This window comes from Schistocerca nitens, chromosome 1 (genome assembly GCF_023898315.1).
Source record: "Schistocerca nitens isolate TAMUIC-IGC-003100 chromosome 1, iqSchNite1.1, whole genome shotgun sequence".
NCBI classification, from domain to species: domain Eukaryota; kingdom Metazoa; phylum Arthropoda; class Insecta; order Orthoptera; family Acrididae; genus Schistocerca; species Schistocerca nitens.
The window spans coordinates 961,898,495-961,912,304 of NC_064614.1; the positions used below are offsets into that span (position 1 = coordinate 961,898,495).

General features: G+C 43.5%; 1 protein-coding gene across 1 annotated transcript; it reads right to left on the minus strand.

The window, feature by feature from the left end:
* Nucleotides 1-1,057: 1,057 nt before the first annotated feature.
* Nucleotides 1,058-2,788, minus strand: LOC126215173 (uncharacterized). Its single transcript, XM_049941873.1, has 2 exons — nucleotides 1,837-2,788; nucleotides 1,058-1,767 (listed from the first exon to the last, which is right to left on the minus strand). The coding sequence occupies exons 1-2, from the start codon at nucleotides 2,786-2,788 to the stop codon at nucleotides 1,058-1,060; spliced, it is 1,662 nt and encodes a 553-aa protein (XP_049797830.1).
* Nucleotides 2,789-13,810: the final 11,022 nt, after the last annotated feature.

The following is a 13,810-nucleotide window of genomic DNA, read 5'->3' on the forward strand; positions in this document are numbered from 1 at the left end:
TATTGATACTGTCGTATCCCCATTAAGACGACGCAAAATGTTCCACGCCTAATTCTCTCTTTTTCTGTTTCTCTCTCGCTCGCTCTTTGTTTACTTTTTTAAAAAAAAGGAAGGTGACTAAAATATGAGTAATTATTGAGCGTCTCCTTATAGACAGTTGCAGTAGTGGTATAATATTGGTGTTTTAAATACAGTTAAACACAGAAAAGACATTTAAAGGCTGCTCTAAAAATTTCATGTCGTACACGTTATTGTAACTCGGTCACGACATTAAATGCTGAATTGATAAACAGTCTTATTTACTTTAGTGGACTAGAGCCTTGCAGTCTGTTTTTCCTTGTTTTTCTTTTTTATTATGTATATAGTCATTTTATTTCTACGAATCATAGTTGCTTTGGCGTGGAATGCAGCGCTCATTGCACATGAACGTTATTCAGCAAAATAATCTCAACAGAATTAAAGTTTCAAGGAAATGTTCGGAACTAGTTCCGTTGTTTAATCATTTCGTGAGATAGTTATGAACAAACATCGATGTAACAAATTTAGGGTAACATACTGATTGTGAAGGTAGGGATAATACTGCAAAAATCAACAACAGAGTGATGAATACATATGTAAAAAAAGAAATGTATTTATTTACAAGTTAAACAATACATTAACACATCGCTGATGGTGAGTTATATTCACCGTAGAATGGCATCACACTTTGAGATATGGCACGGGAATGTTATAAAATAGTCCTTGGAATGCTTTATAAAATGCAGTGCAGTCATGATTGAAATGTTAATGTTGTAAGAAAAGAACGTGAAACGATCTTTATATTATGGATATAATGCACTTAAAGTCGTTATCACGATCACGAGTTATCTACGCTGACAAACGAATGAATGAAAAACTGAAACATTTTAGTGCAGGTAAAATGATAATGAGGCGAACAAATGCGGGTTGCACTGAAAGGCAGATGGAAGCTTCTGAAATCGATGGAGAAATGAGAAGCCACAGTCCTGTAGGTGCAGTGTTTACAGATGGCGGGAAAGCTTTCTGAAGCGAATATTCTTTACATCATACCATAATGCATTCCGGGGTAGTTTTGGTACTGGTTGCCGTAGAGAAGGCCAGGCCCTACAGACTGGCCCCAATAGCCGTACCGATGCGGGTACCCTCTGTGTAGTGGGCTGACGGCCACCTTGGGTTGGTCATCTACCTCCGACGCGGATTTCGGTTTGCTAGCCGACGGCGGCGCCGGCGCAGCTGGCGGTTTGTCCTTGGCGGCCCCGGCAGCAGGCGGCGAAGACGCCGGTGGACTGGAGGCAGCTGAAGGCGGCGCAGGGCTGCCGGGGGCCGCAGGAGCCGGGATGCCAGCTTTCAGGACGCTGTTGGCTGCCGGAGACGGCGGCGATCCTACGCCGTCCTTAGGCAGCTCGGTGTCCGGGGGGACGGCCGGGTTCTGTGGGACGTACGGAGTGGCCGGCGGTGCTCCGGGTTTGGACTGCTTCGGCTCTGCCGACTTGTAGTAGCTGGATTGAAAGTTGGCAGGACTGTACGGTGCAGTTGGGTAACCGTACGGCATCGGCTGGTACCCGAAGGGCGCGAACGGGCTGCCGAAGGGCGCTCCGTATGCGGGCGCCATCTGCGCTTCCCGGACGGACGAGTCGCTCTTCTTGGGATTCTCCAGGGGCAGGTTGACCTTCGTAGGACCGGATTTGCTGTCGCTGTGCTCGGAGCTCCCGCCGCTCGCCTGGCGCATCATCTCCGCGGGTTCAGCCCCTTCGCGGTAGACGGGCGGCGGTGGTGGATAGTAGGGTGGCGGGTGATGGTGGTGGTGGTGGCTGGGGCGCAGGAACAGCTGCAGCAGCGCTAGGGGCGACTGCGCGCCCGGAGGCGGCAGGTACCTGGGGTCTGCGTAGCACGGCGCCGGCACGGGGAAATCCGGCGGCACGTACGGGTAGGCGTGATAGGCCGGGTCGTAGACGCTGCGGGCCGAGGGGGAAGGCGACGCTGCCGGCTTGTCGGACGAGTCCGGTTTGCTGGCCACCGGCGAGGACTTTTGCTCCTCCACCGCGCGGAAATGTGGCACCAGGCTGCTGAGGCCCTGCAGAGCCGTGGACGCCGTAGCCGTGGCCGCTGCGGAGGAGGCCGAGTTCTGCGCCGACTGCACCGGCACTGGTAGCGGGTAGTAAAGCGGGGGCGGGGGATACGGGGCTTTGTAGTAGGGCGGCTTGTAGTAGGGCGAGTACTGGTACCCCGGATACGGCTCTGGCGCCGGCGGAAGAGGCTCCTTGGGCCCCGGTGGGTAAGGATACTCGTAATCCGGGTAGTAGGGATACGGGGGACTGAACGGATAGGGCGGAACCGGGTTCTTCGCGTGGTCGGGCGGCTCGCAGATGATGAACGGCGACTGGCGCGGGTCCCGCGGCCGGACTTCGATGCAGAACTGCTTGCACGGGCCGAAGGGGGGGCACGACTTCCTCACCCGCGACAGACTGCCGTCCTGCGCCACGACGTCGGCAATGTGCTCGCTCTCGCCATTCTCGTCTCCGTCGGCGTAGCGGGCGTCGCCGGCTGCGGCGGGTACCGCAGCTTTGTTGTCGGCGGCGCCTTCGCTGTGGGCGACGGGGTGGACCGGAGCGACGGCCGCCCTGGCGCCGGCGGGGACGGCGGGGACGGCGTCGCCCGACGCGGCGTGGTCGGCGGCGGCCGCCTCTTCCCCGACGACGGCGCTGTGGTGGGCCGACGCTGCGGTTAGCAGCAGCAGCAGCAGCGCGGCGCGCGAGACGGACCGCCGCATGGCTGTGGCCGGAGGTGCGGGGGCGGGCGTGTGGCGGGGCGTGGCCCGCGCGCCGCCTTATAGGCGGCCCGCCGCCTGCACCGTCGGCACAAAACCCAGCCGCTCCGGTTTTCGGACGCCATCCCTCCGCCGCTGCCGGGCTGCGTGTCTTCCACAATGAATCTGTCATTGTTTGCTCTTATTCCTCCGTCGTCAGTTAGCCAGTGTAACATGTACATAAACCAAAAAAAAAAAAAAAAAATAGAAATCCCTACCAATTCGAAGCAAATTCAAAAATATATCACATTCGCCACATTTTCGATATTTATCTGAATATTTAAGTTTAGCAACTGAAAACTTATGTTAGCTACATAGTAAGTAGCAGTATTCGTTTCAGTCCTACATGACAAGTAGTGATGTGCTGTCAGCGGGACAGAGTTCACAGGCGTAGATGCGTATTCTATCTGAAACCTACCATTGCAACCAAATAAACATAACGCTGCTAATAGCGGGTAAACAGCAGCTGTATAATAGAAACGAGGAGCCTGCAGATTTTTCGAACTATCAGCTTCCTTTTTAATTTTAGGTGGCAGAAGCGAGAATAGCACTACGCACTATAATGATAGCGTATTGTTAATACAGCATGCAGATTAATTTACTTCTCTTTTTCTAATATATACACCTGCTTGTCCATCATTCCTCAGTGTCCTCCGTCTTGATGAGATCTACAGACGTTTGATTTGTGGGGCGCACAACTGCGCGGTGGTCAGCGCCCGTACAACGTTCCAACTTTTGCACAGTCCAATTTGTTCACAGTCCAATCTAGCCACTGTCACGAATGATGATGATGATGATGATATGATGAGGACAACACAAACAACCAGTCCCTGGACAGAGCACATTCCCAACCCGTCCGGGAATAGAGCCCGGGACCCGTGATCCAGAGCAGCAATGCTAGCCACTAGACCACGAGCTCCGAACAAGAAAGCTACGAATGAAAGAATGAATGTGTTCCACTTCTTCCTGATTCTATTAATATTTCCGTGTTTATCTTGATCGTTCCGTAGGTACTTATTCCCTTGCCTCGTATATATAGAAAACTATCGACTTAAAAGAATCATTACGAATATTTCTGTAGCGAAGTACGCGATTTACGCCATATTTACACGAAATGGGAGTATACACAACAATTTAGAAAGCTAACCTGTACAGTAGTTTTAACAATGAACAAAAATATTGTTGAAAAAGCCGTATATAACATTCTTATTCAGACGGCGCCTTATTTTTATTTATTTTTTTTACTTGGAAACTGGCAGTAGATTTGATTTGAAACACAGTACAGGTTTTATTGTAGGAGTACAATACAAATAGAATGTGAGTATTACACTCGGTGACCTCACTACTTGCAATGACACAGACACAAACGTAGCATGACACAGACACAAACGTAGCACAAACACAGGAACAGCGTGAGGCGCTGAAGCAGATACAATCAATGATATTAATAAATGGACCCAGTGGTAAGTTAAGACAAATTTAAGAAATACAGAAAGGGATCAATTTTCATTAAATATTTTAGTACATACAGAAACATCTTGCGTAATACCTGTAATGTAAAAGATATAAAAATGTTTATTAAGCTTAGCTACAATAATATCTCTAAGGAAAATTATCGATTGGTTAATGAGCTTAGGTAAAGTTTTACCTCACAGACGACACGAACACCATCAATACAACACATGGAAATAAGGATGTCAAAGATACACAAATCATGAACCGATTTGTCTTCTGTAAGCACGTCTGACCTGTAGCAAGTGTAATATGAGAGTAATACATATACACGTTAGTTCTCGTAAATGTATTAAATGAATATTAAAGACATAGTTTGTACGCTACCTCGAATGTGACAGGCTCGATGATTTGCCGAGCCCTCACCCGAGATAGCTACCTTGTGGGATCTCTAATGCAAAGTCATGTACTTTGCTATCATTTTTTATTTCTCCTTCTTAAAGGCAAGAATTTTGTTATCTTATACAAATTTTCCGAATTTACAACTTATCAGAAAGTTATAATGTGTAGTAATCTCTTTTCTGTCATCCTGAATTTCTATCATCTACACACAAATTATTAATTTGAAGTATTTCCGTTTTCTAATCACTTTTAAATTTATAAATTTTTAAATCTGCAATATTATTAAACTCTATTAAAAATAAGAAGAAATCAAATAAGTTTCACATTCTGTGTACGTACAATTTCATACTGTGAAAACATAACGTGTCATTTGTTTAGCAGCAAATAAAATAAAAAATTACACTCAACGAGCATTTTTTTCCACCGCATTAAAATCCCTGCTCTGCCTGCCGAAACAGTATGTAGTCTTCTGCTATGTGTGTTAAAAATAACGCACGCTAACTGCGTCCAGTCGAGACCGGTGCACATAACGAGAGATTTGAGAAGAAATACCCACGCAAGCTGCCGTAATATGGTGTTATGTGCCGTTCAGCGCTGTTAGTAATATCATTTACATTTACCTACATGAAATTTTAGCGATTCAATTCGAGCAAGCGGGCTGGCCTGGTCTGCCCAGTCCAGCGCTGGGGAAACATTTCCTTAAGAGACTGCGTCTACCCACTAGTTGGTAAATGACTGAGCATTTCTCTGAAGCCAATTTCAGGAACCACGGAAAACCTATACCTGGACAGTAGTGTGACATCGTTAAGTACCTCTAACGAAACGTCCTAAGGGATGAAACTTGGTTATCGAAGAAAGTATCTGAACGTCACCTTGTCCCCTCCATTAGCCAATGAACAATTTGCGGAGTTAACGGTTTGTCTCTAAGATTCAGTCAACAGTTGCTTCCTACATTTTAAAATTCTGTAGAAAGTCTCATGTATACTCGTATTTATATATACTAACATTCCTGAGATACTCATATATTAACCGGAACGGCTTTGACACTGTCGTTTTCGGCTGTGTTTTCTCAAGAATAAAAAAAAATATCGATATTTTAACTGTCCCAAAAGGTGTAGTTCTTTGGGGTTTAGATCCTTTTAGAATATTTGATTTTCTTCTTCTTGTACATATTCGTATTGGTGGAAGGACACTATGTTTCGGTAACGATGAACTGTCTATAGCAAGACGTACTATCAGTTTGTGCCACTAGACGGTATACATTAATTTGTATACGTTGAGATGCGTGGTTAATCACGTCCTACTTTGCATATCCAAAGGAAGGGACAACTGAAATCTCGAACGTAACGAATTTCATTAAGTCACTCGTAGAATTTCACTTACAAGATGAAATACTACTGGCCTAATTTTATCCATTGCATTGGTGATTTCCGTTGTCATTTCCTTTGAATATGTAAACTGGGGCCTGATTTACGATATATATTCACCTCTATTTGACAGCCACAATCACGTTTTCTTAACACAGTCACTACCAATTTGAACAGGTACTGCGATTATCAAATTACCTTTTCTCCGCTACGAGGATCCCATGATCAGTCGTTTACTCATTTCATCCCTAACAGTTGTTATGGCTACAGAAAAAGCCTTTCACCCTGCAGCTGAGCGTGCGCTATTTTGAAACTTACCTGCTGATAAACTGTGTGCCGTCTAATTTGTACTTTGCATGCGAGACGACATTTTGGATCGTTCATGGATAACTATGACGGAGTAAAGCCTACCTCATGATTACAGTAAACGTGGCAACAAGTAGTGGCAACGTTAGTAAAAAACACAGTTGTACATGATAAATATAAGTCATCGAGGTCATCAGAGGTAGAACACAAATTCTGATAGGACAAGGATAGGGAATATAATCAGAAGTGTCATTTTTCAATTGAACCATCCAAGCATTCTCTTCAAGCGGTGTATGGATACCACGGAATTCTGAACCTGGGTGGCCAAATAAGGCTTTGACGCTTCTTTCGAACTCTATCTCTCCATTGACATGGGTACTGTGTATCAAGCTGCACTCGGACATATGCACTGCCGTATGCAAAACCGCCATCGTGGGTAAAGTAAGGCATTGAAGAATATGTAACTTCTTGGCAGATTAAAACTGAATGCTCATAGAGATTCGAACTCGGGACCTTCGCCTGGGATTCGAACTCGGGGCCGTTGCCTTTTGCGGGCAAGTGCTCTACTGGCTGAGCTACCCAAGCGCGACTCATTACCCCTCCTCACAGCTTTACTTCTGCCTGTACCTCGTCTATTACCTCCACTGCAGAGTGAAAATTTCATTTATGTCAGTATAATTACACAGGACCAACAGCAGACTGGTTACAACAGTTATGAACTACGAAAAAGCGTTGCAAAATACTCAGACTTTATTCTTATTAATGAAAATACGCACAATGTGCAAATACAAAAAAAATTGTTGCTTATAGTTCCGCTAGTAGTTCGTAGTTTGAATGTTTACATTTTACTGTCATTATGACGTCAGCTGAGTAGAAGTCGTTCCAGAGAGAGTTGTTTTTCCTGTGAGTATTTGACGCGTGCTTTAGTAGGTCATGGTCTTTGACACGAGTATCTTCCCGATGCCCAGGATTCATTTCATACAGTGGGATTTTATTTTCTCTAATGTTAAGAGGTCATTGACTTTTAGTCTGTCCCAGATTACGTAGATCCCATTAGTTGCTATTGGTGCCATGTCCGTTTAAAATGGCATCATTGTCATTCTTATAGAGAGTTTCTGAGGCCAGTGGATGTTGTAAATTGCTTTTATAGCTGCTGTTGCTCTTTCGTTGAATTAGGTCAGTATTGTTTGCAGAGTAACTCCGAGATATTTGTATTTTAGTACCATTTCAAGCAGTTTATTTTGAAGGGCCAGAGTGCCTTTTGGTGAGATTACCAATCTGTTCTGAAAATCACATCTTTGGTTTCGCTGTGGTCGGTTTGTAGGTTATTTTCCAGAGCCCATGACGTGAATCTGTTTAGCACCTTTCGTAGCTCCTCTTTGTATTCTGTACCTATTATCATGTCATTCGCATAAAGTATGAGTGTTCCCGAGGTGTCCAGAATGATCTTTGTGATGTATGCTATCGTGATGGTGAACCATGTCGGACTGATTGGGTCTCCTTGCAATGCTCCATTTGTTTGTGTTAAATTCTTGGATACGGTGATATCAGCAGATATGTGGAGATGGTTGTATCCTCGCATGCCTGAAAGTACTTTTGTTATTGTTGGGTTTCACCAGTTAGCAGACTAAGTTTTCGGATGAGTGTTTTCCAGGACCTAACGGATGAGACCGCAATCATAATTTATGCCTCATAATTCAGAAGCTTTGCATACGAGAAACCGTGGTTACGAACAGACTACTTTTCTTCTTATTTTAACAAAAAGAGACCGATTAATAATTAGTGCCCAGTTTTTTTCCGATACGCCCAGTAGGCTCACACTGCAGTGATCCTTTTAAAAAACCACACCGATGCCACTTAGATGACTCATCAAACTGACGACCGCCGGTTTACTAAGTGCAATGCTTCACAAAACAATGCTTCACACAACTCTCGAACAATGCCGGACTCCTGGAATGAAGCTGCCACTTTGAGGCAGAATGTCGCTTCATAAGGAGAACTATTGATAACTGTGTGCAGGAGCGAGCCTCCGTCACGAAACTGTTTCTGTGACAAATAAGTGTCCTGCGTACCGAGCCATCCCATTACGCCAGGTGGTTCAAAGGTTCAGCCCGGAGGTCCCTCACTGCTTCGCTTTCATACGTCACGGACACTCTCAGGTCTAGAAACCCTTGGAATATTGCGAAGAAGGGGATAGCCACGACGTATGGCAGTTTTCAGAATTAACATTTCTTCCTGTGCAGAAAAAAGAGCTAGATTCTAGTCTCTAGTTAACCTGTCACATAATTTCGAATTCGATTTTAAGTAAAGGGCGTTTCCTTTTATCAATCACACGTTATATTGAGACGGGGGACAGAAATCAACGTATATTGCCGCTTGTCAAATGCACTTTGATTAACATGTTAGTTTAATACATAGATAGGCCACGAAACAGAGTTAGGGGAGCACACTGCTTCTCATAGGACAGTGGTAAGAACGTTTGCATAATTTACTTCAGGAGCATAGAGAAATAAGGGCAAACGTTGTGACAGATGTTAAAGAATGTCATCGGAATAGAAACATTCGTTTCATAAAGGCCCAGGACCAATTAAAAAAAAAAAACGAAGTATGATAACATAGACACAAACGAGTCAATTGCGTACTACTTGTAAACGCAGCAACTAGTGAATCAGTGTGACGTAGACGAGTTGGTAGTCTCAGTGAGGAGTGAAGTGGGCAATCATCAAAAATCGAAAAGTAGTTAGTGAGGCGACGGTTGGAACGTACATCATAGCGATACCAGTCAAATGAAAGCGTCAGCAAATATCTGTCACCACAGACGGCAAATTGCATTGAGAAAATTATACAGAAGATTAGTCCTTCGATACGATAAAGAGTCCCAACGTGTAGATAATGGAATGTCTTTCACAGAGAACCAGTAGTGTTGTACTATATAACCTTAATTCTGAAACATGCAAACAATGATTTCCAGCCGCATAGAGATATCTTGTCCTTTTTTTCATCATTTTACTGAAGTATTGTAGAAAAGTCAACTGTTATTTTAATATATTTGTGTTGAAATTGTGAATTACATGAATATTATTTCTAAGGGTGTAGTAACAACATAAAGACGGGCGTGGTACATCCAGGTAGTGCGTAAATCATGTAATTACTAAGATCAGCAGCAGGAGACCTGCGAGCAGAGTGACAGAGAACGCAGATGGGAAGACTTTTGCGAAATCTTAGCACATGCGAAGAGAGTTGTCATCAGCGAACATTTCTCCATCAAGAAACCTGTGTTGAGATTTTCCTCTGATACTTGCAAAAAATCTCTGCATTAAATTACGCACGAAATAATTTTGTCATAGGTATTACTTAATGTTTGTTGTTACAGTTTATACTCACAAAATCAAACGGGAAGGTTCGGTTTGAAAATTAATGTCACTATCATCAATTCCATAATGCTGAACACATATTCCTTCATGCTCCTTTGTTCCGTGAATAACTAAAAAAAGAAGGAATATTCCGAAAAGTTCGAAATGGTGTTGTGCTTGTAATCCGATTCTCTAACCTCACAACCACCACGACTGCGTGGTTTTTATTCCTTGTAAACAAAAACCATAAATGAAAATGAGACCTCTATAGCGGCTGGTAAATCACGTTCTATTAATGTCAAGCTGTAACATTACCCTAAAATTTTCTAAGTGTCTATTGAAATTTCTGGTCACTTACCTTCGCTCGATGCATTCGCATCATTTCAAATACGATCTTCAGATTTTACTAGTGTCGCACTTGCCAGAGATTTGATAACCCATATTGTTCAAACGTTCAGATGTGTGTGAAATCTTATGGGGCTTAACTGCTAAGGTCGTCAGTCCCTAAGCTTACACACTACTTAACCTAAATTATCCTAAGGACAAATACACACACCCATGCCCGAGGGAGGACTCGATCCTCCGCCGGTACCAGCCGCACAATTCCATGACTGCAGCGCCCTTAGACCGTAACCCATATTGTAGCTTCCATATTGTTACCGTGAATAAATGACGCGGCCTCATTAGAGTAAAACAATTATTGGGAAGAGATATCAGTTTGAGGTAGATTTACGCATGCTTCCACAGTTTGGTATTCACGGTGTTCTGTAAACTTCCAGACAGGTACCGGCTCAAAATCTCATCTTTATCGCTCGAGTAATTTATTTTTGTGCCCTCATAGAATTTCTGTAGATTTAAAAAGAAACACGACCGCTGAAGTTGGCCATGTGGCCTGGCACTAGTCCGACAAATATAGAAATAAAATGTCATTCAGCAGATGGTTTCGTGTTTTGCTTTTTTGGGTTGTGCAAGTATTTTAAGGGTTGAAGATAGAGACGGAATTCACGTAGTTCTCCTGTGGAACGCACATTGACTATTACTCAAAAACCGGCTCTTTTAAAGTAGAACTGGTCCCACTCTGAAAACGTGATCTCTCATGAAGTTTATTTCAGAAAAATTGCCTATCTTAGCTACAAGACAATCTGTTGTTCTGTATTAAACACAGGCGTGTTTGCTGCTTCTCTTTTCTTTGGTGTAGGCCGCTGCAATGGCTTAAATCCGCTAACTATTATGCACTATTTGATCTGGACACCGTTCACCGTTCCTGTTCATTCCAAACATATCAGCAGTGTAAACGATACTCTGTGAGACCTGTTGTCATCACTATAGCGTTTAATTGGGAATGCCTATCCATTAAATCCCGGGACGACTGAAAGCCGAATTTATTTCCGTTTTTCCTGAGAGAATTGTCAGAACATGTGCTTCGATAAGTGCCGAAGTGATAAGGAATACCACTCAATCCGTGATAAGAAGATTGCAGCAATGCACTGATTCCAATGGTCATCACTTCGAATACCTTCTGTAAATGGACGTTCATGTCACCTTTGTGACCGTCGTTGACCTTCAAAGACCTTACTCTTACACATCACTGGATTCCTCTCGATAGCCGCTATCAGAAAATAAGTACCAAACTATAGCATCCCATTTAAAAAAAAATAAAAAATAAAACAAAGTTGCCTTTCATATCTCTGACGCGACCCCACCTGGCAACAAAAAACCAACGTCATATTATGGCCCCCGTTGTCCCATGCAACATTTGTCCCACAAAATTTACAGCTACTATCATACTTTCGGAGTTATTATAGGTGGCAATAATTAGTGAGTCACCCTGTATAATAGTTGCCACATTACTAACACGTGACGACTTCAGAAAGTAAGTTACAAATATCGTCCCACGCTAAAACCATCGCGCAGCAAGAGTAGCGCATTGTCAGAACAGAGCACACGTTCTGAGTTTCGTGCAGAGACAGTTCTGCTTAGGTACGGATAACAGTGCACCATAGCGTGCGCCTGAAATGTCGCGGCAGCTGCATACGCGTAGAAAAGTTGAAGTACACGGAACAGTACGATCCCTGTGGGCAAGTCATCTAAATCTGACACAAATTCACCCCGTGGAATTCTGGCGACCAAACGGAACGTCGCATCTAGTCTTAGTACAATGGAGCCAACAATCTGGCCTAGACGCATAGGCGTAGGTGATACTGATATTCCACCACGCGATCTTCTACCGCAGGATTACCAATTTTCGGCGAGCTGAAAGAACATCTGAGGGGAAAGATTTTCCAGCGATGAGAACGTTCGCAACGCGGTTCTTGAAGAGGTAAGTGGCGCGCAGGATTAGCCGAGCGGTCTAGCGCGTTGCAGTCGTGGACTGTGCAGCTGATTCCGGCGGAGGTTCGAGTCCTCCCTCTGGCATGGGTGTGTGTGTGTTTGTCCTTAAGATAATTTAGATTAAGTAGTGTGTAAGCGTAGGGACTGATGACCTTAGCAGTTAAGTCCCATAAGATTTCACACTCATTTGAACATTTTGAATATGTAAGTCAAGGAGCGGATCTGTGTCGTCGAGGAATTGAACGACAGGTACGAAGTTCCAACTGTTGTTTGCAGAAACTTGGTGACTATGTTGAAAAACAGTGCCATGTATCTTTATCACAGTGAAATATAGTGCAGCGTTGAATAAAAGTTACTTGTTCTTCCCCAAAACCCGCAACTTATTTTTTGAAGTCAGCTCGCATTACGGTAGGACGGTACAAAATCTAAACGTGTGGCAAGAAGCGAAATGACAAAAAGACGAAAAGAAAAGAGGGAAAGCAAACTATTCGTTTAAGCGGATCGACCCACATAAGCGTAGTGTAGCGCTGAATGACTCCTAAAATCCTACAGGCAAAGGAAAAACATAAACATACTGTCTTAATAGACATACACAGATGCATATTTTCCATACCATCACAATGCTCCTCAGGGAGCAGTGTAGGGCCATACGAAATGAGACGGCATACGCTCTTAAAATCTGTTTTGGGGACAGTTTATGAAACTATTAAACGCGTCTTATCATGTGAAAGATGAGATCTTCGTTTAAAATTATAAATATTTCGTATGGAATGAATGCCACGAAGGATTGTCCAATCCTTCCAATGTGTGGGAGCTGTATTTTAACTGTATCTGTGTACTGTAAAGTAGATGACTTATCACTGAGCATTTACATTGTCAACTGTATTGAGAACGTGATATAAGCTACCGACACATGTCTATCATGTCCCATATCGAAGATGAGCAAGTGCCCACCTGTCATAAATAACGGTATCAGATGGCGTTAACTTCATGACACACTGCGGAGAAGCTGGATATTGGCGCAAAGGCTTGAGGTCACCAACCTTACACAGCCACCGTTCCTACTATCTCTGGCCCATACTGAAGAAACGTTGATGCATTGCCACGTTTTGAGCCGCCTATTTATAGGTCATAAACCACCGCACTCTTACAGACTATTAGCTACATCATGAATAATGGCAGGACGGTGGGAGGGGGAATAAATTTCCTTCTTGTCGAAAATAAAAAATGAAGTAACTACATTTGATTACAGCAGATGTTGCTTAATAAATACGTTTTCTCAGTTCGTCCTGAGTGTCGGGTGTATATCGCATGGTTTGCATCAGTCTTTGGTGTAGACAATACACGTAAAGCTTTTGGACGTGGGGTCAGCAACAAAGAACCAACCGACAGAAGTTACGAAAATATTGAACAATTACACCACCGCATAAGGTGACAAAGGTAACCCACAAAAGGAAGATTCGTTTTCGGAAATAGTATGAGAATAACCAAAAATCATTGATTTCAGGAGACTGAGGCCAAAAAATTACAATGTAATAGACACGTACAAACCTCAAAAATGCAAGTAACTGAAGAAAGATGTTAGGTGTTAGAAGCAAACTAAAGTAAAATGGTGACAGAGAACTTCCATTACCCTAAAAGGTAAAGTTTGATAACAATCATATTTCGGCTAAAGTGTGGTATGTGGTACAGAGGCTACTTATACCGAAATAAATCTAAAATAGAATGATATCTGGAACATGGTGGTTCATTTATCAGTGTAATATGTTCAAGGT

Bases quoted from the DNA above. Each gene is read 5' to 3' on its own strand.
- LOC126215173 (XM_049941873.1), bottom strand. From the start codon at position 2,788: ATGCGGCGGTCCGTCTCGCGCGCCGCGCTGCTGCTGCTGCTGCTAACC. The intron at 1,768-1,836 runs GCCCCAGCCACC...TCTACCGCGAAG, and splicing joins GCTGCTGCAGCTGTTCCTGC to GGGCTGAACCCGCGGAGATG.